Below are 26,129 nucleotides of genomic sequence, written 5' to 3' on the forward strand. Positions count from 1 at the left end.
ATTAGGCAGGTGTAATCTCCCAGTAACACCTAGAAATGGTAATTGGTCACATTTAATTAAATTAATATATTATTGTAAAACATATTTGCATTTTTTTTAAAAGTATCTTTAATACAGAACATAAGTGTACATGTAAAATCTAAAGCCTGTTCATTTTTGTTTGGAATTAATAGCGGTTTGTGTGCTTTTTGCTTTAGTAACCACATTGTTTGTTGTAAGACCAAGGTGTTTTTCAATCTTGCTTGATACATTTGTCATACTTCAAGACACTGACATTATCAACTAATTGACATTGCTAGATATGTTGTGGGGTGGCTGAAGTTCAACAACTGAGGCAGGAGAAACATACTGTGTAAAAGATCTCGGGAAAGGGCAATGAGCTTGAATTTAAAAACTGTCTTAAGGTCTATCTACAGATTGAAGATGGTTTGATAGTAATATAGTTGAAAGAAAATTTAGTACTAATATTTTCTATATGATACTTGTTTGATGCATCATATGTGTACTTGCAGGCACACACAAGAGAAAGGTCGGGAGTGTTTTGTTCTTGTATACATCTGTTTTGTAAAATACCTTTAACTATTTTTCTGACACATTTACTGTTCCTCTTTGACATTGTGGTTTCTAGAGTTGGGCAGGAGGTGGAATTATCTCAAGACTCAAATCGTACACCTTTCCAAAGGCTGGCAGCAAAAAGGTGCCTCATATAGTCTTTTTAGGTTATTGACTGAGTTAAAAGGACTTACACTTGACTAATTTCACTCCTCCCCCACCCATCCCCCACCCCACCCCCCTTTTGGCTTGCTGTTACTAAACGTGTGTTTCAGCTACTAACAATCATATTTTGCAGATTTTATAAGCTTTCTGCTTCTTTCCTAATTATCTGCACAATTATGGCCTTGATTTTATAACTAAAGCAATGGTTTTAAAGAATTTTTTTAAAATTGAGGGACTATTTTTAAGTAATTTCTCACATCCCAAAATATTAGTGCGGATTTCAACATGCGTGCAAATAAGTTGTGATAGAATGTTTTTCAAAAAACAGTCACTTCCAGCAGAACAAAATGATATTTCTACTCTGAAATATCATTCCTAATAAGAATATTAGCTTGCTTACACAATGCTATTACTGAGCATATTTAGGGAACAATTTGTTAAAAACAGACACATAATATATTCTGATGGAATCTGTATGCACAAATCTTGTTAGGCATTGACGTTAATTACATTTAGGTGAATGTAAGATGTCACAAGGCCAAGCTGAATGGGAAAGAGGGTAAGATGTCAAGGTGTCAAGGGGAATCCAGCCCTGTACTAATGAAAATGTTGCTGCATGGCCAGGAAATTATGCTGTCCAGTAATTGACGTATTGTGAAGCATGTAGTTAGGATCTTTGTTTGCATGCTGAGAATAACATGTGTGTCCCTGTTCCACTCATGAGTCTCTCTTTTCATTTATTTATTTATTTCCAGTTGTTCTTCAACAAAAATGAGCAGGCATAAAAAGCCCTAGAGGTACACTGCTGTTCAGACTGAAAAACAGTGTTTGACATATACTGCATTTTATAATCCTGTTAAATAATAATTATTCATTTTTTATAACTTCAGTTCACTTTTAGATGGAAGTACCAATAGCTGTTATCATCTGTATACCCTTACAGGACCCACGTCTCATTTTTAGTGTGTATAATCTTGTACAAATACATATACAGTGTCAGGGCATGTTCTAAAGCCATCTGAAAAAAAATGCCATACTATCACACATTAGACAAAAAAAGTATTTTGGTTTCGTTCAGGAAAGTGAGTTGCGGGGTCTGAATTCTCTAGACGTGGCTTTGGTCACTCTGTTGTCTGTTCACTTGGTAAAACCCATGCTTCTTTCTGGTTGCTTTTTGCAGTCAAATACCTGTTTCCTGCCTTCTGGGGAACATACACAGAGTACAGACTGAAGCATATTGGCAGAGAAAGACCAATCACTTAAGCAAAATAATTTCAGAATCCTGGTGTGATCACCATTTACGTATACTTAACACTGAATACTCAAACCCACAAATTTCATCATCCTGCCAAATGTTAGACCCTAAACAAAAGTCCTGCTCTGAACATTTCCAAGATTTGCGATCCATTAATTCCAACATACAGAGTTTACTTTAGACCTGGTTAATTAGGCAGTTACTTCTCTTACGTCAAAAACTTTCAGACTGTAAAACAGAAAATTTACGCTATTATATTTATTCAGTCTTGAAAATTATGGGGTCTTCTAATTTTCATAAACTGGTTATTTGGATGTAATTTTAGACTCAATCAAAATTTTTCAAGCTGTTATACTCACTAATGTAAAATTGGCAATTTAGACGACACTTTAAATGAACTCCTGCCACCTAGTGGAGACTACGATATCTTAGCCAAAGCTCATTGAGGGTTTGGCTAGTAAGGTCTTTGTCATGCAGTGTTTTGCTATTCAGTTTGATTTAGCAAAATAAGACGACTTTATAGTCTTACATATACGTTTGCGTTTTTGAAAATCAGAATTATTAATCTGAAAAGAAATCACACTTGCTGTACTAATTACCTTCATAAATATATCCTTTACCATAAAATTATAATCTTTACTATAGAAATCAAACTTAGAGAGGTTATAGCCTTTTCTTTCCTATTTTAAAGCAAACAGTAAGTGGGTCCTGTTCTCATTGCATCAACTAGATGCTATCAAACCTGCTTAGGAGTTATCCTATTAAGGCCTTATCCATGCATAGAAAAGTGGTATTCCTTTTACTAGAAAGTTATCTTTGGGTCAATGCAAACTCCCTGCCTCCTGCTTTCTTCTCATTGTGGATGTGGCTATATTACAATAAAACTGCCACACAAGTACAGCCAGTTCCTAATAAGGGGAAGAACGGCACATCTAGATTAGCTTAACTATGGGTACTTGAGAAGTTTAACCAATGAAAATCAAATCCTAGCGGAAGAAAAAAACTAAGTTGATGTGAAAACAAGACAGGCTTACAACACCTTTTTAGTATGAGAGCATAAAATGACAGTCTGCCCCATAGTTTACAAGCGTACATACCACAAGGTGTCAGATAGTATGTGCCATTTTTAAGATGCTCCTCTAGTGGACTCTTTTCTTGTATGGTCCATGGTCATTTTGCCCATTCTCTGCATCTTGTAAGAATACAAGGAGTAATCTCCTACCCTATACCATGGTTGTATTGAGATAAACCTCCCTTTGTCAGAAAACTATCTGCAGATTAAAATTGCTGGGCTTAAAGTGTAAGGCAGAAAGGACTCTGGATTTAAACAACAATTAAATAAAAGGGAAATTTTATTGTCCTGTTACCCAGACCACTGTACATGCAATGGTACATGCCTCGTGCACCATTTCTAGTCAGCCTTGCATGACTTCAAGAGAAAACCTCTAACCAAACTTCCAACTTCTATCTTTCTGCTAGAAAATCCTATTCAAAGGCATTGCCACATGCCACAAATCCATAACTGGCAGGACTAAAGAAAAACGTATAAGGTTTTCTGAATGCTGCACAATATTCCCAGATTACTGATATGAGCTGAAAATGTGCCTGTGAAAAATCAAATTGCAATTCAACCAGAAATATTAATGAAAAAACTATTGTTAAGCATTTTAATCAAACTGCAACAATGGGGAATATCATTCCACACATACCTGCATATGAGTTAACTCAGCTAACACGAATAATATGTAAGACATTATCACTCATCTTAAACATGAGCAGCTCTCTGAGAAAGAGAACCTGCTTTGTTAGATTTGGTGTCACTGTGTCACTCCACAGCTGCGGAGTTTTATTCACAAGCACAGGAGTGATGCACTCTTTTTTTTTTTTTTTTAATGCAGTTCCTGAGCAAGAGCATCCAGTCCTTTCTGATTCTTCTGTTTTGTTCTTGAATTGCAAAGAGCAGAAATGTCTCTATATGTCCCATTTGAGGAGTCAGCTATGTCATGGCCAGAGCTATATTTTTAGCAGCTGTTCTGCTCTAGTGAATGTATTCTTAAGATTTATGAATTTGGTGTACATGAGTTCTGTTTGGCCAGTCCAAAGTATGCCAGTTCATACCATGAGACCTAGGATCAGGGGTATTTAACTACTTGTCTAGTCTGCAACTAATACTAATCACAGGAGACCTTATACCCTCCAAGTTTTTTAAAATTTGCAGGGTTATGCAGTACTGGCTGAGTACTTCTTAAGTGGTTTTGCCCTGTTCAACAGCAATCAAATGAAGTTACTTATCAGACCTATACAAGGTGTTGCAGTGGAGTTGGTAACTTCCATCATTATGACTCAGCCTGCAGGGCTATATTTCCATCGAAAAAGCATCATTTCTTCAAGTTCATAAGTTCATAAGTTCAAGTTCTTTTGAAATATTGAGCTTATAATTTTCAAAGGCCTTTCACAAAGAGCTTGTATCTCATTCCTTGTAAGCTTGGGTTATGATGAGGAACGCAATCTATTTACTCATCTAAAAATGAGGAAGATCTGTTGAAGATGTACCTTTTGGTGGGCTTTATATACCTCATTATGTAACAGCAACTACACAAACTCTATACAGCACCTGACTGTTTCAGATACTCCCATCACGCTTTTTGGTGCACAGTTGAGGTACTCCCCACAATGAACAGAGGATAATTGATAATCCTATCAAAGCTTTCAAAAAGCAAAGGTGCCCCAGAGCAATGCAGTCTCTTCTAGGTGTCATTTTCTGAACACTTTGCATTTCTATCAGAAAGATTATTTTAAGGGGAAAGTATGCAAAAGATACCCTTTGAAACTGTGATTCTATCATTCCTAAGCATTTCACAACTTTCCTTCCAGTATCCTGGAAACTGCCACCGAAGACTCAGAATCTCAGTCCCTTTCTTACGTAGTCACCATATTTTTCTCTTTTTTTTTCACATTCTCCTTTTTGACCCCTTTGCCAAGAAGTGTTAACCAGACACTTCCATAAAATACATGCAGTGTGGCAATTTGCACCTGCTTCCTTTGTACTTGTATCTGTCTAGAAACAGGTATTAATTTCAGTCCATATTGCTTTGTATCCACTCAGTTAATTGATTCCAATTACCTTCTGAAATGTAAAATGATCTCCCTTTTGAAGTATAAATATTCCTAACGTAGGAAGGAAGGATACATCAAGGAAGCTATCCAGTAGAACTATAATCAATTCTCAGTAATACTTAATGGGTCATAGTAACTAGCAATAAGATGAAAAGCCCTACGAAGCCGTGATGTGTTCTGAAGCAATACAAGATATATGAAATATAAAAAACTAAAATTACAGTGGTCTCAGTAACTGTAATTCCATCTGATTTGTTTTTGCTTTGCAACAGATGAGTAATATTGTTGACTGAACATAAGCATTTCCCTATACATTGTGACATAGTATAGGAAAAGACTGTCATAAGTGTTCACAGTGAAACTGCCAGCCCATCACTTAAGAGGTTTCGAATTGAGATCCAATCTTAGTGGGGTTTTTTTTGAGTTAGTGAATGGCCTGTATGTGAAATAGAATGATATGGGTCTTGGAAATACAGTTCTTAACTTGCAGACCTGACAAGGTGTGCCAGGCTAGAAAAACAAAACTAGAGCTGAGGATCTTGTTTTATACCATTCATTTCATAGAATCATAGAATGGCTTAGGTTGGAAGGGACCTTAAAGATCATCTAGTTCCAAACCCTTGCCATGGGCAGGGATGCCTTCCACTAGATGAGGTTGCTCAAAGCCCCATCCAACCTGACCTTGAAAACTTCCAGGGATGGGGCCTCCACAACTTCCCTGGGCAACCTGTTCCAGTGCCTCACCACCCTCACAGTGAAAAATTTCTTCCTAATAGCTAATCTAATTCTACCTTCTTCCAGTTTGAAGTCATTACATTTGTCTCCTTGTTCTTGAGATTGGCAGGTCACTTTGGTCCCTGACCTATCTCGGAACTGTCTCAGGGCTCTTGTGGCTTGCCCTGACAGCAAATGATCTTTCAACGCTGTTCCACAAGAATGAGCGACTCAAGTCAGAAAGATTACCCTTACCATCCTTGAGGCCACCATGCTCACCCCGCTAGTTCACGATGTTGACAAGTGTTGGCCTCCTAGTCAGGGTTTGCTGTAAAATCTATGTAGTGAAACCTTTTCTGCTTCATCCAGCTGGGCATATCACTTCATTACAGTTTAAAGGTCTGTACCACCCAGGTCAGGCATCTGCCCTACAAAATGCAGTTCCCAAGTGGTAAAACTTCTATTGCACCCAGTAATTCATTCCTGGACATTTCTCAAGCTGTTTCTCTTTACTTAAAAACCGCAAGTGTTTCAGGCAGAAATTTATGCCACTGAAAGCTTCAGTTATTAAAAAGAAGAATTATATACTCAAATATTTGCAAAATAGCCCTATCCAGTGTTTTGCAAGTACAGTATACCTTTGTTTCCTATTTGAGCTGACCGAATCATGTTGATGTTTGAATTTCTGGTTTTAAAACACTCTCTCAGGAGGCTGAGGTCACTCATGAGTAGAAAAATTTCTACATTGAGAAAGAAAAGGGGACTAAACTGCAGAAAAAAGTTCTGTAATTCTCTGTTCCTGACAGTTCACAGACAGAAGAGAGCAGATCATAAATTTCTCTCATCTATATTTTATTGTGCCAGCCTCATCCTTCAGCCAAGGAGCTCCAGAACACACCATGTTTCTGCTGGGGTGGTCTGTGTGCTCCATAATATTCTTCTGACAAAAAGTAAAGGCAGAGGGATTGTATTTCAACCGGATCTTCAAGTAAGAATTAGGTCATTTTCTCCCTCCTCAGAGCAGGCAGACAGGCCTAGTATCTGGTCCATGATGTTTGTCTATGACTTTACACAAGCCTATTAAAATAATTACTTTTTACCCCAGTTTCTTCCAAATGGAGTCACTCTATAACATCCACAAGAAAAACAGGGAAGTATTTTTTGTTTTCATTTGTGCTAGGAATTTCTCTATGGCCTAGATATGGAGAGAGAGAAATTGCAGAGGGAGGAAGGACAGATTAAAGAGAAATCCTTATAGACTACTTGTGTTACAAAGCAGATTTGAAAAAAGCATGTAAAATTAGTATCTGCAGAATAAGATTTGTGCATGACCCATTCCAGTTAATTCTCTCAGATCAAATGCTCTGAAATATTTGTAATAACTTTTTATGCTTTAGCAGTGTATGTTTCATTTGGCCTGCATATTTACTCAAGCAATAACCTTCAGAATAAAAATACTTTGTTGGATCCCTTTCTTGCTTTCTGATTCTCACCTGTGTGTCTCTTGCAATCATTACGCTATAATTCTCAGAGAAAAAAAGTGCTTTTAACTTATCTATTCATTGTTAAATATTAAAACTCCATGTGCTACAGCTTCAGCCATCTATTGGCCACCCACCTGATGAAGCACCTTTTAATCCTTATGTGCTGCAAAGGAAGAGAGGTCTTACAGGAGCAGAAAACGGTAGGCAGTGTAATTTATGTCATTAAAACAATTTCCTTCTTTATGCCAGAGATTTCTCCTCAACCCATATTTCTTTTTTTCTTGCATATATTTCACACCATGTTGTGTATTGGTATAGCCACTATCATAGCTCAAGTCTGTTAGCTGGGAAATCACCATCTGTAATAAAAGCCATTTAGCAGAAATCCCTTTTTCCATGTTGAAGTAAAAGATTATTACTTCCTTGACTTAAAAAGCTGCATCCTTGCACTTCATAAAAAGAAGTGTGCCCTGCTGCATCCACAGTGCCAAGCTGACGCTTGGGCTTTCTGTAAAATGAAATTAAAGGCGAGTGCCTAAGAATAAACTACATATAAGGCAGCATTCTGAGTTGAAGAATTGTCTGAGTTAACTAAGGAGAAGCCTTTAACCCTCCTTCTGTCAAGGAACCTCCTGGTTTCTCATTACGCAGGTGCTCAGTAGTTAGAGCATGTCACCAGGTGGAGTTCACTCTGTTTTGGGGTGTTCTAAAGAGCCTGTAGCTGGATTGCATGTGGTTTTTTTATAATGCCCTCATAAGTGAAACACACTGATGTTCCTGAACATAGAAAGGGTGAATATAGTAGCTATGGCAGCAAAAAAGTCTCACATAATGTCTAATTTTCTCATTGATTGAACTGCAGGTGATCAAATAGATGCCTTACCCATGGATACCGAGGTCTATGAAAGTCCATATGCTGATCCAGATGAAATGAAACCAAAAAATGTCACTCTTGACAGGAAATTGTTAACCTTGGAGGAAGGAGAACTTGGCTCTGGCAACTTTGGTACTGTAAAGAAAGGGTTCTATAAGATGAAAAAGTAAGCGTTTCCTTCTATATTCATGGAGTCTAATATGTAAAAACTCTAGCCTTTATTTTTCAGAGCAGCAGTAATTTTTGCATGTCATTTGGGTTGACAGACTCTAAGTCATTTGGGCTAATATTCACTGTTTTCTCTCTTTGTACATACACTCATTTTCTATACAATCATTTTCTTTTCCTCTGTTTGCAGACACCTCTGCCTCCAGGCATAGTCACCTCCCAGCTGTTATTTTTTGTCTGTAAAGTGGGAAAGTGCCCCTTATGGCTGTTTTTTCTCTGTCAGGGATAGTAGAGTGGGAAATCCGCTGCCTTCCTTCATAGTTTGTATGGGCAGTCATTCCACTCAGTATTTCCCATCTGCACAAACTCTTTTTGAGAAATAGCATAGTACCACGGACAGTTTACTTGTAGAAAAGAGAGTTTATCCTAAAAGAAGTGTGACAAATACCTGTTTCATGAAGCTGCAATGTTGATTTTCAAGAACACAGAATATGCTGTGACCTTTTTTATCATGTAATTGCAAGAGGAATAGACCCTGTTTATACTGGCAAAAGTAGGAGCACCTGACTGTTCGTGCATTTTCACAGTAAAATGTTATCAGTATGTTATTTAAGTGGCTAGGCTGATTATGTGTACACTTTCACCGCTTGAAGCTTGAGGCATTTCTTTAACCAAGGGTTTCAGAGCCAGGAAGGGTTTTTCTTTTTCCAGTATGGTCTGCAGGGATTTAAAGGGTTCTGGTCCCAGCTTATGTATTTGCTAATCTTGTTTCACACTTGAGCTCTGTTGATCTCATCAGTCACTCTTTCACTCAGCCGTATGAGCTGAAGGTTGCAGGAGTAGGCTTAGTTTCTCAGGATTTCAGAGCACTACCATGAGGCCTTGCAATGTTGTATTCTAGTCTTACACCCAAAACGCCCCAGGGCTTAGAAAGGCCTTTATAGCTTTTCTTGTCAGAAAAGCTTTATGGCATTCTTGCCAGAATGGGTAAGAAAATTTTGTCTAGTACATTTGTTTTCAGACTTGTGAAGACATTTTTATGACTATTTATAATTTTCTCAGGTTCTTTCCATTCTCTTTTGCTTAGTTGTCTTCTGAGCATTTCATAGAGAGATGTTCCTGTTACAGTTGTGTTTTTTCCCCTCTGAGTGTCAATTCTGTCTTTTGTCACGGTTTGTACTATGTGCACAGAAACATTAGCTGAAGATTTTGTACATTTGCACACAGATTTTTCAGCAACTAATCCCAAAACTGAATTCTTTTTTATAGGGGTGCCAAGCCAGTGGCTGTAAAAATTCTTAAGAATGAGAGTAACGATCCAGCCATAAAGGATGAATTACTGAGAGAAGCAAATGTAATGCAGCAACTGGATAACCCATATATTGTCCGAATGATAGGCATATGTGAAGCTGAGGCCTGGATGTTAGTAATGGAAATGGCTGAACTTGGGCCATTGAACAAATTTTTGCAAAAAAACAGGTATGTAAGTTTTTGATTCTATTTCATAGGGTTTATCCAAAGGCAATAGAGGTCCTTTTTTTTTTTTTTTTTTTAAGGGCAATTTTAAACTGACATGTTGTTAATGTAATATTGATTGTAGTTACTCTTCACTGGGACATAATTATCTTGTACATGACTCTTAACTGTCAAATATTTCTGGTAAATAAGTGCATTTTGTATAAATGAAAGAATTTTCATATGTCCTTCAACTGCTCATTTGTTGATATGATTACACATCATCTTGCTCAGCACATTCTTATGCTGCCTGTTCTAATTAAAGCTTAGCTAAACATAAGTGGGTCAGGTTCCTAGTACGATGTGGGGAAGTTCAGAGTAAAGTTTTGTACTTGAACTCCATGAAAAGTCATGAAAATAAACTTTTGACCTCTTAAAAATTCAATTATGATTTTCAGACATGTCACAGAGAAGAATATAACAGAGCTGGTACATCAGGTTTCCATGGGGATGAAATACCTGGAGGAAAATAACTTTGTTCATAGGGATCTGGCTGCAAGGAATGTGCTATTAGTCACCCAACATTATGCCAAAATTAGCGACTTCGGACTTTCTAAAGCTCTTAGTGCTGATGAAAATTATTATAAGGTAAGGTTTGCACAAGACATGAAAGTTGCATAGTAGCATTATAGCTTAATAAGGTTATTTTTCAGTTGAAGTGCAGTTATTTTTAAAAGTTGAAAATTAGAAATAGTATGTATCATGCATTATTTTACAGCCTGATAGTAAGGTCACTGATTTTCAAAATGTGTGATCAACATCAAGACATGTGTAGGCACAAAAAAGCTCCCTTCTTTTATTTGCTTACTTCTTTCATTTACTTTTGATAAACTTGTCATTAGAAGGTTGAAATTTATGGTGGGAGTGAGATACCTCCTTATATACAAGGGGGAAAATGTCTTTGTTGCAGGTGGGAATTTTTGGGGACTTATGGTTTTCACCATGTCCAAGGAAAATTTAGTCTGGCACACTGTATTGTTGTCGAACAGAACGGAATTTGGGAAGTTTTTTGAAAGAATATAATTGGTAAATAATCATTTGATCAAAGCAGAATCTTTTTAGCTTGGTTTTAAATTCATTGGATCTCTGTACAGCTAAAAGGACTGAAATAACTCCCACATTTAATAACGTAAAAACATCCATGGGAGACAAAGGCTCTAATCACATCTGCAGCTTTTTTTCTGATCTATTGCTTTTACAGTTCAAATTATTTCTTCTTTCTGCCTGTTCCCTTTCATTGGCTGTTCAAAACTAATAAGTCAGACCATGAAACACTGCAGAAGAGGGGCAAGCACATACTCCCTTCTGATGACCTTCCTATGGGAATAGTAACTGCTGCCAGAAAGGACTGTAACATCTTAAATCACTGCCACTAGCTAGCCAGAGCTTCTTGTCAGAGGTGTGAAACCTGGTATCAAAGGCCCATTCCCTTTACAACTCCACAAAATGCAGTGGGGTTCTTTCACTACATCTAGCACTGTGCTGGGATAACTTGACACTTGCATTGTCGAAACACAGTGTTATGGCATAATTTAATCAAACTGCAGTTTGCCACAAGGCCATCGCTGTACCTTGAAATCAAGTAATAATGAGACTCAGTGCAGCTGGGTGGGTATCTCTTCCCTGCTGTGGAGAGCCTAGATGAAAAAATCTTACTTTTAAAGAGCAACTTTAAATTAAATGACATTAAAAACATGACTCCAGGTCTTTTATCTAAGCTTTGCTTTACCATAGATCTCATTTCAGTGCATTATTTTGAAAGTGGAAAATTAGGAACAATTTTGTAAAGCTTTTGAAGAAGCTGCTACCCACTCTCTCTAATCCCAACTGCATAAGAAATGTTACAGTACTTAGTACAAATGTGTGCAGACTTAAGTTAACTTGGTTTATATCAATTCTGATGTTGTTTACTACTTAGCGCTGTCTCTAGCCTGCTTTTTTTCCTTTCTGTTATGACTTTATTTTAGGCACAAAGTCATGGAAAATGGCCAGTCAAGTGGTATGCTCCAGAATGCATGAATTTCTACAAATTTTCTAGCAAAAGTGATGTCTGGAGCTTTGGGGTTTTAATGTGGGAAGCTTTCTCTTATGGTCAAAAACCATATAAGGTGAGTATTTCTATCTAGCTTTTTTTTTTCTGTAAAAATTCAGAGCAAATTTTAACCAATGTCTTTTCCTGCCTACAAAGGGCAGGCCTTAGCACCCCATCTGTTGCAACAAATGACTCAAAGGATAGTCCAAAAATCAACTCCAAGCCTCTATTTGTTTTCTACTGGCATGTATGCTGTAATCATTTGCAACTGATGATTGATGATGACTGTTCTGGTCACCCTGTTCCAGGGAATGAAAGGCGGTGAAGTTGCACAGATGATTGAAAGAGGAGAACGAATGGAACGTCCTGAAGTCTGTCCAACAGAAGTCTACGATCTAATGAAATTGTGTTGGACATACAAGTGAGTGTGATGTGATGCTCTCTCTTTTAATATAAGTATATTTTAATCTAATTAGTTAATAGCCAGAAAGGGTATTACAAAATACGTCATTTCAGCTGGTCTTTAGCTTACAAACAACCTCCAAACTATAGATTCAGTTGCACTTTCAAGTGAAAATTATTGAGTGTACTACAAGAAGCTGATTGTGTGCAGCTCATTTTGCTGGAACAGTTATGTACAAAAAATAGAGTATCATAAAAAAGAAGTAATTCCAGAAGAAGGTCAGTGTGATGTATTTTGAAAAGAAATTTTGAAATTAAGCAAATATTTTTGTTTCATTTTGGGTTATATTTTATTTAATTTTCATTTTCAAGACTTTACTGAAATTTCAAAGTCATATTGCCAAATTATTCTTTCCATTCCTCAATAATTACTTGCTTGGACCTGTTTTTCTCTTCTCTCATTTACAAATATACTCCAATTGGATCTACATTGACTTCCTATTAATGAGAGGTAAAACATCTTTTCAGATCATACCTAATATGTCAGAAACATTTTTTCCGATCAATAATAAATCAGAAGTTAGAATTATGAAATATAGAGAAGAAAAGAAAAAAAGCCTACCTGATAACTCTTTTTCAATTAGGATATTGCAAAAAAATATTTAAAATGTTTCACGATTTATCATTTTAAACTGTTTCATTGAAGTTACTTTTAGCTGGAGGAAGATCTCCGTAAAGCACCCAAAGTCACTTATTCTTCCAGTTCGCTATCTGAATAATATGTGTGTCCAACAAAGGTCTCTGGATTCCATTTAAGGAGCTGTGGTACTTCACTTCTAGGTACCTTGCTTCTTTGTTAGTTTTATTGCACCTAGTATTCTAGAAAGAATGTGGAGCCATAAAATAATTTCATCTTTTGGTTTGACTCAAAGAATGCCGTAACAGTTCTAGAGTGAAAGGGTTCATTTTTTGAATTATGATTAACAAACATATAACGCATGCTGCTTTTTATTTGTACTCAAATATCTTTAGTAGTGGAAGGAAAAAGAAAAAAAATTAAAAAGAAGGCTCAAGTGGCAGTGTAACTGTCTCAGTATGTAATGTATTATTGTAAGGGCTTGTTGTCAGTTTTATTGTGTTCTCCTAAATCAACAGAGTTGCAAGTATAGGGGAAAGAAAGACAGCCTTATAGTGCGTGCCTAGGCTCCTCTCAGTGGTGCTAAGTGGTTCTGTATGCCTGTAGTACCAATTATAAGGCAGATATTGCACTGTATTGTAAGTATTCTTTTATCTAGATTATTACTGAAGTAGAAAATGAAATTGAGCTGATTTACCATTTCTTTCTTGTAGTACCTTCACTAACCACAAAGTAATAGGCATGATAGTAAATCCACTGACTGCGTGCTCTGTAGTAACATTTGCCACTTGGTATAAATTTCTATCATCATTTTGGTAGTCTTAAAATATCGTGAACAGCTTTAAATTAACTATCACTGAGGTAAACTCCCAAACATTACAAGTCCCACGCGCTTTTACAGCTGTCTCCTTCCTACACGGTGATATTTTTCGTCTTTCCACAGTGTTGATGACCGACCAGGATTTGTTGTGGTCGAGCTGAGATTACGTAACTACTATTACGACATTTCCCACTAACAGCATGAAGAACAGCAGCTTGCGTGACTCCAGCCAGCACCCTCTGAGAAGCAGTTCAGTTTCTGAAACCGAGACTTTGATTTGTGTACTGCCGCTTTCACCCTGCAAAGCTCAGAGCTAAGCCCTGTGTCTGTAGGATTGCCTTTTCTTGCCTTCTGTGCAATATCCAGCCCCAAAATAGAGTGTTGAAAGTGGAAAGGCCCCAAAGTGAGCAGCAAGGACGTCAGAGCAGATGCTTATACTTTTGCTACATTCCATTTCATTTTAGTTACAGCTTTATTGGCATTACATTTTGTGGTCATGTAAGATCGATTTAAAGTCTTTCAGCCCTCTTCATCTCTAGTATTTGAATTGGGATTTAGGTTCTTGTTATTAATATTCTTAGCCCTCAAATACATTAAGAGTTGTTCCAGCCTTCCCCCCTCCCCAAGGAAGAATAGCATAAATATTTCTCACAGTGAAGGAAATTCACTGTGAAAGTGTGTCAGTCGCTTTGACTGACAGCATGTTTGATTTTACCCCCAAGCCCCTTTAAAACCAAATCGTATTCTTCTCAGTAGTAATGTAGGCAGAGAGGAACTGGGAGGTGTGAATTTCTAACATCATCATCTCCTTTAAATGTGACCAACTTCTCTCATTCCTCATCTCATGTGGAAGCCCAGCTGTCCCTCAGGGAGTTATTCTTTTTCCTGTTGAAACCTGGGAACTCAGGGGCTTTCTCTCATCTTGGAACACAACATATCAGCACCTAAGACAATGCTTCTGGTTTCAACACAAATTCCATCACTGCATTCCTGAAAAGACAGCTGTACAGTGAAAGGTGATGGAGCAGCACCTTTCTTTCTCTGTGGTGTTTCAGCCTTCTCAAGAGATATCTTTTCCACGTGTCTCTTTGGGTATACCAAAGCTCCTTGTGTTGTGTTTTGAGCAGCAATCATTTCTACCTTTTTTCAAACCTTTCTTGAAAAGCAGTGTTAGTATTCACCACACCTTATCGCCTCTAAAGCTAAATTTCACCCCTATCTCAAATATTTTAAAATAGGCATATGGACACTGAGTTCACTCTTGTCCACTCCTAAATGTTAGGTTTTGTACTGTTATTAATCCCTGTGAGCATCTCAGGAAAAGCTATTTGTCTTATCACTCTTCTGTAATGCACTGTGGATGTCCATTAATGTGCAAGTATAGCAATAGCAAATATTCTGGTTTTACTCTTATGCTTTGTTTGTCCAGTCTCATTTTAAATAATATAGAGCTCTGAATTTCTATTACTTATTCTCACAAGCAGATACTTTACTGGCATTTACATATATCTCAGGAGTCTACATACATTGCATCTACTGGATATAGAGATTTTAGAAGAATGTAAAGAACAAGATTTAGAGTTAGATATATTTATTGCATACAGCTGGTTAGAATATATGTGTTTAATTGTGTGAACAGGGTACTCTTAGAGGTGCAGTAATATTTTTTTCTTTAGCAAAGAAACTGTGTGGGCAATTACAGTGAGAAAGTGTGAAGTAATTTTCGTAAGAGATGACTATAAACAAATGTAGGAGTTACTGTATTTTTTTTCTCTTTACTAAGCTTATGGTCTATTTTTCAAAAAATACCTGGTGATTTTTGGTAGTTTAATCTTGGGTGTCCAATGCAAGACACTTCAGAAACCACTTGCTACTGAAAGATACTGAGTGCAATAGACCATGTTTCAAATGTGACCAATATTGAAGATGACCTATTTTCTGTTTGTAAGAAACATTTTTCTACAAAAACATCTTGTGTAGAAGTTAGCCATAGTTAAATGTAGATGTTTTGTCGCTTTAATCCTCTTGCAGAGAAATTGTTAGCTCTATGTGTGCAATTAGTACATTCATGGGGATATTAGTAATAAACAAATTGCACAAATCTTTACTAGCCAGTAGGTGGCAGTACTGAATTTCCCTGAGAGATTTATATCTCTCTCTCTCTCTCTTAAAAAAGTGTTACCTGATGCAACAAAACTGGAGAAATATTTCTTACCCTCTCTTCTGAGTGAATGTCACTTTCTGGTGTTACTCGATTATTTTTAACTTCACTATTATGTACTAAAAGTTTACAATAAGAACATAAAGTATTGTGAAATAAATGGATTAGGTTTTAAAATTGAAATTAAAGATTCTGGTTTACAAAATATGTCATTTTAACAAGAATCCTTAATATTCAAGTGTTTTATAAAAAATGCTGATGCTGTGCAGAGTGTGTATATTTACTGAATTACTGCAATTGTTGTGGAAGATTGAGATTCTCCTGTTGACACTGAAAGGTACCTGACACAACAAATTAGCCCACTGAAGCCTGGACTGCTTTGGGAGCTACTCAGGACTAGCCGGAAAATGTCCCAAAGCAGGCATGTTGTTATTAGCCCTAAGCCTTTCCAAGATGCTGGTTTTCAACAATACTGTGCTGGATCTGGAAGGTTAGAGGTGTCAGGAGTCAGTGCATCTTATCAGCTATCCAAGGATTTCTGGACTACAGGTATCAGCTATGCAGGATTTTAGTCACATTATACCACGTGGAGCCTCCCTCAAAGGTGGAAGCAACTGTTCTAGGTATTCTGAAATAACAACAGGGAGATCTTAGTCTTTCATTTAGCTTTTGCTGCAGGCTCAGGTCCTCAGGAAAGCAAAGACTAGATGGGACTGAATGTGAATATGAATAATAAACAACAAAGGATGAAACCTAGACAACTCTTACCTTGGAGGGGACCAGTCGGTGACTGACTGACACTGTACTGCTGTGGTTGTTTTCCTGCGTAGCAAATCTAGCCTAATTGTGACACATTCCCACTTGCGGGACTGCACAATCAACTGATATGAAGGGGCTTTTGTCTTTCAGCTGTTGGGATTTTGTTGTCTTTATTTTTAGATTGACTCATATCAGAAATGCCACTTGGCAGTGTAGCCCAACAAGTAATTGTCACAGCAGAGTTAAGGGGTAGCAAACTGCAGCATGGAGGAAGGGAGGCTGGTGTGAGTAACTCAGGGAAGAAGGAGCAGATGAGAACACGTTGAACGGGTTTTTCAGTGAAGGAAAACATAAGGTAATTACAGCTTTGGTTAGGGCTCAAATCTACCAAATCATGGATTTTTTTCAGAGCACAGGAGGACACACAGAGCACACTTTTTCCCATAAAGACCCACTCGCGCTTCTTAAAAACCCCAGTGCAATTTCCACCTGCTTCAAACACTGTGCAAAAAAGGGGTCTTTTAATCAGAGAATGAAAAATACACATAATTTTCACATCTGAAATCGTCACAGTCAGAACTGCAAGTTTGATGAAGTGCACATCCCAGCCTGTGCTGCCGGATTGTGGGCTGAGGCAGTTGTGTGCCCTGGCCCTGCCAGGAGGTGGCAATCCTTGAACGCCGTTGGACTAATCACTCACCCAAGCAGTTCTGGCACTCTCCCTGCCACCAGGCTGCTGCTGTGCCTATAAGAAGCAAAGTTCTATGTGAGGACAAATCGTGAATGATTTATATCATGAATGGTTAGCTGTGGATGATTAACAAAGACTCTGTGTCGGCTTGTCTTCTAAGTGGTACCAGCAGTGGGGGATTGCAGGCAGAAAGATACAGAATGTGTCCCACACGTGCATAGAGGGGAATGAGGGTGGCATCTGGGTTGAATAGTACAGGGGAACATTACCAGCCCTCAGTTTAGTAAGGACAGAATGCCTGTAAGTCATGCAGAAAAAGAAGAAGAAACAAAAATAAGAGAGAAAAAAAATGCACTGATTCTTGACAGTGAAGAAAAACAGCAGTGAAGAAAACAATATCGAACTTAAAATGATCCCAGACTCAGATGGAAAAGAGACACTTCAAGAGTTAGAATTACCATTCCCCAGGAGTGTGTCACAGTGCTACAGGTGCAACGTGAGACAGTGGCACAACCACATTTGAACCCCAGCTCTCCTCGTAGGGGCAACTTGCGGGCCCCGTGGTAATGGGGAGTGGCTGTAGGGCTGATGGGCAAGACTAAATAGCTGAGTGCCTTCTGCTGGAACTACAGGCAACTAGAGGCTGAGATGCAAAACACTTTTACGGGGGCAGCCAAGTAAACTGTGAAGGTTTGCATCTGGAAAAGGGGGAGAAGGCTGAGGGTGGAGCTATCAGAAACGCATCAGAAAGACAAAGTGTGTAAGGAAAGAACTTGTCTCCTATGAGATTGATTAATAGTCCTGGAACAAAGAGATAAGCTTATGGCATACATGTCTTCCTTCAGGCTTGTATTACACCATGGATTCCTGTGAAACAACAGAGTGATGTAGCACAAACCCGACTGAAAACAACAGTCCTCCAGCTACCCAGAGCTCTCTGAAGCCAGGCTAGTACTGTGCATCAACCTCCAAATGGGTATTTTTTCTTTTCTGTCATAGATGTGTTAATTGAGGCAAATACCCACTGGGTTCCTTGGCATACAATTAACACTGCACAGGGTATGTGCATATCTCTCATAACCAGGGAAGCAGGGGAAACAAGAGGCAGCTGGGGAGAGCATTTCACTGCTGTCCATTAAAATTCATAGCTTCAAATGTAAATAGCACCTGGATGACCAGTCCAGTATAAACATTCATACACCATAAACTCTCCACACCTGTCTAACCTGTCTACTATTGCAAATACCTTAAACTGTCAGGGTAAGACCCTGTTAGGTCCAGGCCTTGCTTAACTGTAATGCAGCCCTCAAGGAGGAGTCCCACTGCCACACTGGTGCAGCTACAGCTGCCTGCCTGTCATCCTCTGTGTGACAGCAGGTCAGTAAGCTGAGTGCCGGGATCCTCATGCCTCTGTCATGTTAGAAATACAACCTGCAACAACAACAAAAACAGAAACAACTTCGCAAAGCAGGGTTCAGTACCACAGAAAATAGTGTGAGCCATCAGCCCATGCTGCAGTGCAAGTGTTACTTTGCATGGATACTCACTTCTCTGTCCCGATGCATTGCCACCAGCCAGTGGATGCATGAACATCAACATCTGTTCTTTCTTCTTCTTGCTTTGTTAAAGTGAAATTGTGCCAGTTTCAGCAACAGCAACACTGCCAAGACTGTAACTGCATGCCCAAGTGGCAAAACAGGTAGCAGAGGCCTTTTATAGCTGTATCTTGCACAGTTTGAAGACTTTGCTTTAAAAACATTACACATGCACACACATGCCTGTAGTTTCTCGTCACTCTTTCCGAGCTGTGCTCAATAACACCTGTCCTCTTGCCCCAGTTCTTACTACAGAGCCACTGCAGCTTCTGATTTGTAATTTTGTTATCAAATGATTTCTGGCTGACTGGTGTATCAGGTCCCACCTCCAGTACCCTGAAGCAATGACAAGCTGGCAAAGAATTGCTAATGTTGGTCTTGAGTTGTATTTCTAGGAGATTGGAAGGAAAAGGCATGGAAGGGAATGGCAGTGGGGGGCAGGGATACATCAAGAGATGCAGCAGGGAAGCAAGCTCACTGAGATTGCCAAAGAGCAGGACTTACAGGTGTTTTTTCCACTCAGCTTTGGAGCAGTTGTAAATTGACTGTTTGGATTGGTTTGATGTTTCTTTTCCCAGTAGATGTGTAATTTGGAGCCAATGCTTCCATATTTTTCCACAATAATAACACATCCGAGCCATAGCTGGGTATAAACAACTAGATTGTCAATGTCATTTTGTTTCAACCACATTTCTGCTGTTGTCAGTAAATCCCCCAAACCGGGCTGTTTATATGTGTGCAGCTACATTTCTCTTCAAGCAGCTTCCATGGGCCTTGGTTTCCTGACTACTTGCCAACACATGCTTAAATTGCAACCGGAGCACCAGCAGCTGGCTCTGTCCTAAAGCCCTCCGGCTTCCTCTGAAAGTCAAAGGACAGCTCAAAGAAGTGATACGTGATAAACTTCAGATGCCGCCAACAGGAAGGCTCCTAACCTCTTTCTCCCTGGTATGGCTGGTTTTCTAGATAATATGACCTCTTTGAGAGAGGAAACAAAAAAGGAAAAAAACAAAAAAGGATATTTACTATCAGATGGCAGTGCCATAAAAGGACCCCACACACACACCTTGCACTGGGGAGCCACCTCAATTTTTGCTGTCTCCCAACACACTAGAGCATAAACTTCTTTTTTTTTTTATTTTGCAAATGTGTTGTTGACTCTCTCATTGACACATGCATGCCTTCGGCTATTTTAAAATCTTATGTCCACTGGTATTACTGCTTCCCCAGGGGCATGCATTAATCAGGTACTATTTTTAAACTCTGCAGTCATCCATGACTTCCTTTTTATCTGTCCACTCTGTTGCTGCTGTAAGGAGTGAGCATGGCATTCCTGATCTCTTTGTGGTTTCTACTTATAAGGAAGAGGCAGGACAAGTAGTGATTCTTGTTGGTGCTGGAGTACTACACAAGTTAGATTACAGGATGAAGTACAGATTGAATCATGTCTCAGAAATTCACCCTCCAGTGTCACATTGTACCCAAAGTAATGCAAACCAGAACTCACACTACACAAACACAAGTACAAAGCTCTCAGTTTGTTTCCAAAGCTCCCACAGCTTTTTCCATGCCAGCTATATATTTATATATATGCACATAAAAATATGAAAGAAACCAGTAATACAACACATTCCTGTGTTTGTTTGCAGAACTGTATGTGACCAGTTTCTTGAGTCACTTAATTACAAGGAAGCTGAGGACTCAACAAAGAAATGCACTGAACATTTGTTTAGTTATTGAGGGCACTCTTTGTCTTCCTTTCCCCCAAAATAAAAAGGTCCCAAGGTGTTTGAAGTGCAACTAGAAGGAATGAAGACATCAGATGCCACACCAAACCTGGACACTGATACAGCTGTGAGACTGCTGGTACCTACATCTTTTGCTTGAAAACTGCATTATTTGGTGTCAGTACACTGCTGGGCCCATGAAGCCAGTGTTACTTTCTGCTTAGCCATCAAGAATCAGCAGGACCCTGCTGATTACTACCCATCATGCATTAATAAGCTTTTTGGGGTGAAGGGGTGTAGAAAACACAGGGAGAACCTCAAACCCATATATTTGATTACGCTGTAACACACACCAGCTATTCTTCCCACATAGTGCTATGTTGCGGGGAAGAATTCAATCAGCCCTTCATCCTCTGAAGACCAGAGGACCATGACTTACACACCAAAGCACAGAAAACAGTTAAAGCGCTGAGTCCAGGTCCAGGGCATGGTTATAGAGTCCTGCAACCTCTCAGCCTTGTTTTTTGCAAGAGCATCTCAAGAACAGGATGATTAGAGCCACTTCAGGAACTAATAAGGGAAAGCGTCAGGAATAGCAATCATAGCTCTGAAATATTAATATTTGTTGCAAATACCTGCTGACACTATTTAAATAAGGAATGCTATGCCACCAAAAGCAGAGCTATGTGAGAACATTCTGTCGTTGTTTTATTGAGTGCATTAGCTTTTCTTTTTGTACAACATCCTGTTATATCCTAATTTATGGGTACTTTGCTTAAACTGTTGTGCAGGACATGATGTACCAAGACAGCATTGCTGAAGACAGCCACCTCGAGTATATGTTTTAAAGATCTGAGTTAACACAAAGAATTAAAAAGCAGGCATAAGGCCTATGGGTTTACATATGTTCCAGTGCTATTCTTTCCATTTTAGTATATCCCATTCCTACTGTCTTAGGCAAAGAAGCAGTCTTGTCTGAATTTCACAGTTTATTTTATTGCCAACTAATGTAAAATTTGCATTATCAATTCTGGTATTGAGAAATAAAGATAAGTGTTTAGATAAACAGGGGAAATACATACACTGGCAGATGTGTCACTGTATACCGCAGATTTACAGAAAGCTTTTTCTACCTCTGACATCTTGCTGCTGTGGGGAAAAGAAGTTGGCAAGGAAGAAGCTGAGGACCACCTGCAGATTCTGGACACATACTCATGTCCCACCCACCCCGTCTCCAGCAGACCAAGGGATACCACCCACAGGTGTCTCTCCACCATGGGACAACAATGACAACCACACAGGTTTTTACACAGAACACCTGGGATCCAGGCAGGATTGGGATAGGGATGGGTTGGGATCCAAGACAAGGCAAAGGAATGGTGGAGGTGGGGCTCTGAGGTGAATTAATGACTGCTGCATGTGAAAGAAGGAGGCATCCAAACTCATGAACCTTTCTGAAACACAAGTTCCGGTTAGCCTGTCTCAGTAACATGAGTAACATAACAGTAAATGCCTGCATTTGTAAGCTGATTTATGCTTCTGAGTCCAGATTTGTCTTCCCGGCCCCAGATAAGCACCTAAATCTCACAGACCTTGTTGCAAGTAGTCACCAAGGAGTTGTCCCCATCTTTCCCCATCACACTTCATCCCTTGAATTGCTCCCTGAATTAGGCAGTCCTCCTCCCGACACCAGTAAATTTTCGGCTACTGATCAACTTAGACCACTGCAAGCAGGTGTTGGGGATCTCTGAGAACATAAAAGCCATCACTCGGATTGTAAATCAGTCCACCACAACTTGAGCAACCAATTCCTGCTGCTCGTGAGACACTCTTGAACCCTTTTTAAATACCCAGCCTCTCTTACAGCCTTGTGCTTCACGCAAGGGCTCTGGGTCTCAAGGTTGTTTGCAGGCTGCCATTTAACGTAAATCTTGTGTGGGTCTGCACCTCTTTAGAGCAAAAATCAGGCAGGCTTGTACCAGGGAGGTTGTGTGCTGTAAGCATGAAGGGGGCAGCAGGGAGCTATGGGTGGCCTTGCGGGGACTTCCCAGGACCCTTCCCTCCCTCCCTGGGAGGTGTGGATCCAGCTCACCTGCATGGGCCTGTGGTGATGGCGATGGCACTTTCCCTTCTGTCCTGGAGGCAGTGGGCACTCGGAGCCACACCTTGTGCCTCGTTGGCTGTTTATCACCTAGCATCCATTCAAGTCACAGAGCTCGGAAATCCCACCACAAGGCAGGAGGAGAACAGGAGGAGACAACCCTGTGCCACCAGAGCCATGGTGATCCAAACCCCTTGAGGGGGTTATTGGACCTTCAGCCCACTGTAGTTCAAAAAACCAAATACCTCACACTCTTCAGCTAACATAGGCATTACACACTAGGAATGTCATCTGTACTGAGATATGTACTCCAAAGGGAAGGAGCATTTATTCCTATAACCAGTAAAAGCAGCCAGTCCTTGCTTCTTCTTCCTCAAGGAGCTGATCTGCTACCAGTGTGCTCGTGCCTTGTCTAGGGCATGTGCCCACACACCTTTGGGCGTCACCAAAAAATCAATACTCTAAAACGCAGAATAGTGTGCAAAGGGGAAAAGACACAACACACATAACTTGTGAAAAAACTTTGAGAAACACAGTTCTTCACTCATAAGCCTACAAACTTAAAGTATCTGGAAAATAGGTTTGTGATGTTCAGCCAGCAACAAATCTCAGTGTGTACCCTGGCAGTTGTACCATGTTTGTAGGGGCACTGTGATAGCGTGCTATTAAAAAAGGCATTTCATCGTTGTGGTCCATGTAAGATTAAATTAATGTGTCTTCATTGGTTGATTTATTTATTTTCCTTAAACTGCATTTAGCAATGTGGAACCATGTATAAATATGCCTTATTTCAGAAATACTTCATTCTCTCCACTAATTAATAGGCATGTACTTTCCAGTCTTGCTGTTGGTCACAGCAAGCCCACAGCAGCAGGGTGAGCTTGGCCAAGCTCTACCCATTCAGGAGGAAAACCTTGCAGATGGTGCTGCATGTTCACCGCTTCTGCATGTCCTTTGGTCTCCCTGTTGGGCTGACCATCATTCTTCACCAATTCCGCTGCCACCCAGAGAAACTTATTTGCCCCTTGGCAGGTCTTGTGCAAAGGCGTGAGGGGCACTGGACAGCTGTCAGCCTTGATCTTGGTCCAGGCAAGGGTGAAATGGCCAAAAAGCACCCAGTGCCACCTCCTGCTGCTGCTGGTGAACACAGCCTGGCATCCCACCCCAGCAGGGTGACAACAATGTCACAGCCCTGGCACAGCCATGCAGCACTGCACTTGCTGCTGATGAGCCAGCGCAAAGACTGAGGATGCCAATGTAAACCTCAGACAAACAATTGGTGGTAGTGCCCTCTCTGCCTCTTAGACAAGTGCAGATCACCCCAAAGAATTGTTTCCTTTTCCTTGTTGCAAGTGTCCTGTTTTGGGGTTGCCTCAGCAGGAATGCCAGTCTTTCTGTCTGTGCAAGGAAAGCAGGGAAGAAATGAGGCACCAGCTGTCATCACAGGAATGATGATGTGTGAGACAGATGTACATGTTGTTGGTGGAGATTTTTCTTATATTCTGTGAAGGCGTCTCTTTTCTGTCTCAGAGAGTATTGTTGAAACTGAACTTTTTTTTCCCCATGTAGTTAGAGCATATGACTTTTTGTTTTTTAAATTCAAAAGTATATTCCTAGCTGTAGGTGATTAGGTGAAGCTGAAGGACCCAGAAAGAAGGCAATACTCTCTTAGAGTGAGTAGTGAAGTGCCCATAAATTTCAAGGTCAGGAGTTCACTTCTTTTTTTTTGGCTTTTAACTCAAAAACTCTTCACATTCGTCATGTGATGCCAACAGCTTATTTGTTTCCGCTCCTCACATTCTGCAAGTGACAACAAATAAAGCAAAAGGTCACTTCCCTTAAAGCTCTCAGGGCAATGCTCCCCAGCCATAAACTCAACAAAACCATAAGCAAAAACAGCTCAAAACAACCAAGTTTCCAAAACTGGACAGATTGACAGTGAAGGTGGGGCACACACCTGTGGATCTGGCAGCCAGAATGGGTGGTCTCATCCAACCCCTGTCTGACTCAAAGCTATGCTCCTCATAGGTAGCGTGAGCATGCAAGGTCACCAGAGGTAACCAACATTTAACAAAAAAGAGAACTTTGTTATTTCCATCCTTCAGCATATACACACACACTCTAGTGCATGTATAGTCAGGGATTCTTATCAGACACTTATTAAGAAGAAGGCAAACGGCCAGATTTCTGTTCTTCTGAAATTTTCTGCCTTCTCTATATTCGTACTTCTCTAGAAGATCTCTGTTCCTGTTGTCAGATGCAAATTTTTTCCTGTATTTTGAACTCCCTAATAAAATCATGAAAAGGCATTTGGCCTAACACCAAAACCGCCAGATTTCTCCCCTCTAGACACCTCTAAGGAAAAGCATCTCCTGTGATCTGTCAGTTTGCCGCCACTAAATTCATTTAACCTGGAGGACAGGGCTTTAAAGAGCTGCTCTCTAGAATGATAGCACATAACTGACAGATCACACAGCAAAATTGTTTTAATATGTTCCAGATGTATTGCTTCAGTGAAGTTGATACAGAGATTAATCTGAATCACTGTGCCTACGGTCTCTTCTTTTCAATTCACTGATGGCTACATGCCAGATTTTTTCTGCTTTCAACTTCGAGGCTTTTGACAAAGTCAGGCCAAGGGAGTATGCAATTTGGTCCCAACTAACTAGTTAAGTATTTGAAGCTGTTGCCAGCCTTTTATGAGCTCAGTTTAAAATTACATTTAGGGAGGTCTGAAGTATCTTAGATAAGACAGATGCTGAAGAAATAGAAGAGGATCATCAGAAAAAAAAAAAAAAAAGGAAAAAGCAGTATCCTACTGAAATAATATAAATAAGATATACAAATGGACATATAAACACACTATTCCCTTGTTCCTGAAGCAAATGCACCATTAACAAGAAATTCTCAAATTATGAAACTATATGCTAAGTTGCTTACATCTTTAATCTGCAGTTGGTTGTAGGGAGGTGATTTATTCTTTATCAGTGAAATGCTTAGCTGCAAAACGGAGACCAGAATTTGGTGTTCTGTTCAAATACTTACATAAATCTGAAAGAAAGTTGGAAGAAACCTTTGATACCATCTTCATGGAATCAGCATTATTTATTTAAGGAAAAACAGTATTTTGAAGAGACTAAAAAGGACAAAAAAAGAAGTTAGGACATCTGTAATACTGAAGAAATCCAAACTAGCTCTGCAGAAGAGCAGAAATCCAGGAGAAAAGATTAATGTATGAAACTCTTCTGTAGGCAAGAAGGATATTAACTTCTGCTGTTATGAATAAATGAATTCTAAATTATTCTTTGTCTGCTAGATTTTATGAACTATTACCATAATCACATAAACCTCCTTTTTTTC

General features: G+C 39.4%; 1 protein-coding gene and 1 long non-coding RNA gene across 3 annotated transcripts in view; one reads left to right on the top strand and one right to left on the bottom strand.

The window, feature by feature from the left end:
* The window catches only part of SYK (spleen associated tyrosine kinase), a 59,219-nt gene extending 43,122 nt beyond the window's left edge, over positions 1-16,097 (top strand). The window contains exons 7-14 of one of the 2 annotated variants that reach the window (XM_074570580.1): positions 629-697; positions 7,397-7,487; positions 8,150-8,327; positions 9,599-9,808; positions 10,243-10,432; positions 11,812-11,952; positions 12,185-12,297; positions 13,859-16,097. In XM_074570580.1, the coding sequence (XP_074426681.1) occupies positions 629-697; positions 7,397-7,487; positions 8,150-8,327; positions 9,599-9,808; positions 10,243-10,432; positions 11,812-11,952; positions 12,185-12,297; positions 13,859-13,931 (1,065 nt within the window). In that variant the 3' untranslated portion in view covers positions 13,932-16,097. The remainder of the gene's footprint in view (positions 1-628; positions 698-7,396; positions 7,488-8,149; positions 8,328-9,598; positions 9,809-10,242; positions 10,433-11,811; positions 11,953-12,184; positions 12,298-13,858) is intronic. The other variant, XM_074570581.1, reaches the window with a different exon arrangement.
* A 696-nt stretch (positions 16,098-16,793) lies between these two features.
* Positions 16,794-19,051, bottom strand: LOC141736430 (uncharacterized). The gene is made up of 3 exons (XR_012584961.1): positions 18,894-19,051; positions 18,593-18,777; positions 16,794-17,400 (listed from the first exon to the last, which is right to left on the bottom strand). It is a non-coding gene; the product is annotated as an uncharacterized LOC141736430 (long non-coding RNA).
* Positions 19,052-26,129: the final 7,078 nt, after the last annotated feature.

Source organism: Larus michahellis, chromosome Z (genome assembly GCF_964199755.1).
Source record: "Larus michahellis chromosome Z, bLarMic1.1, whole genome shotgun sequence".
In the NCBI taxonomy this organism is placed as follows: domain Eukaryota; kingdom Metazoa; phylum Chordata; class Aves; order Charadriiformes; family Laridae; genus Larus; species Larus michahellis.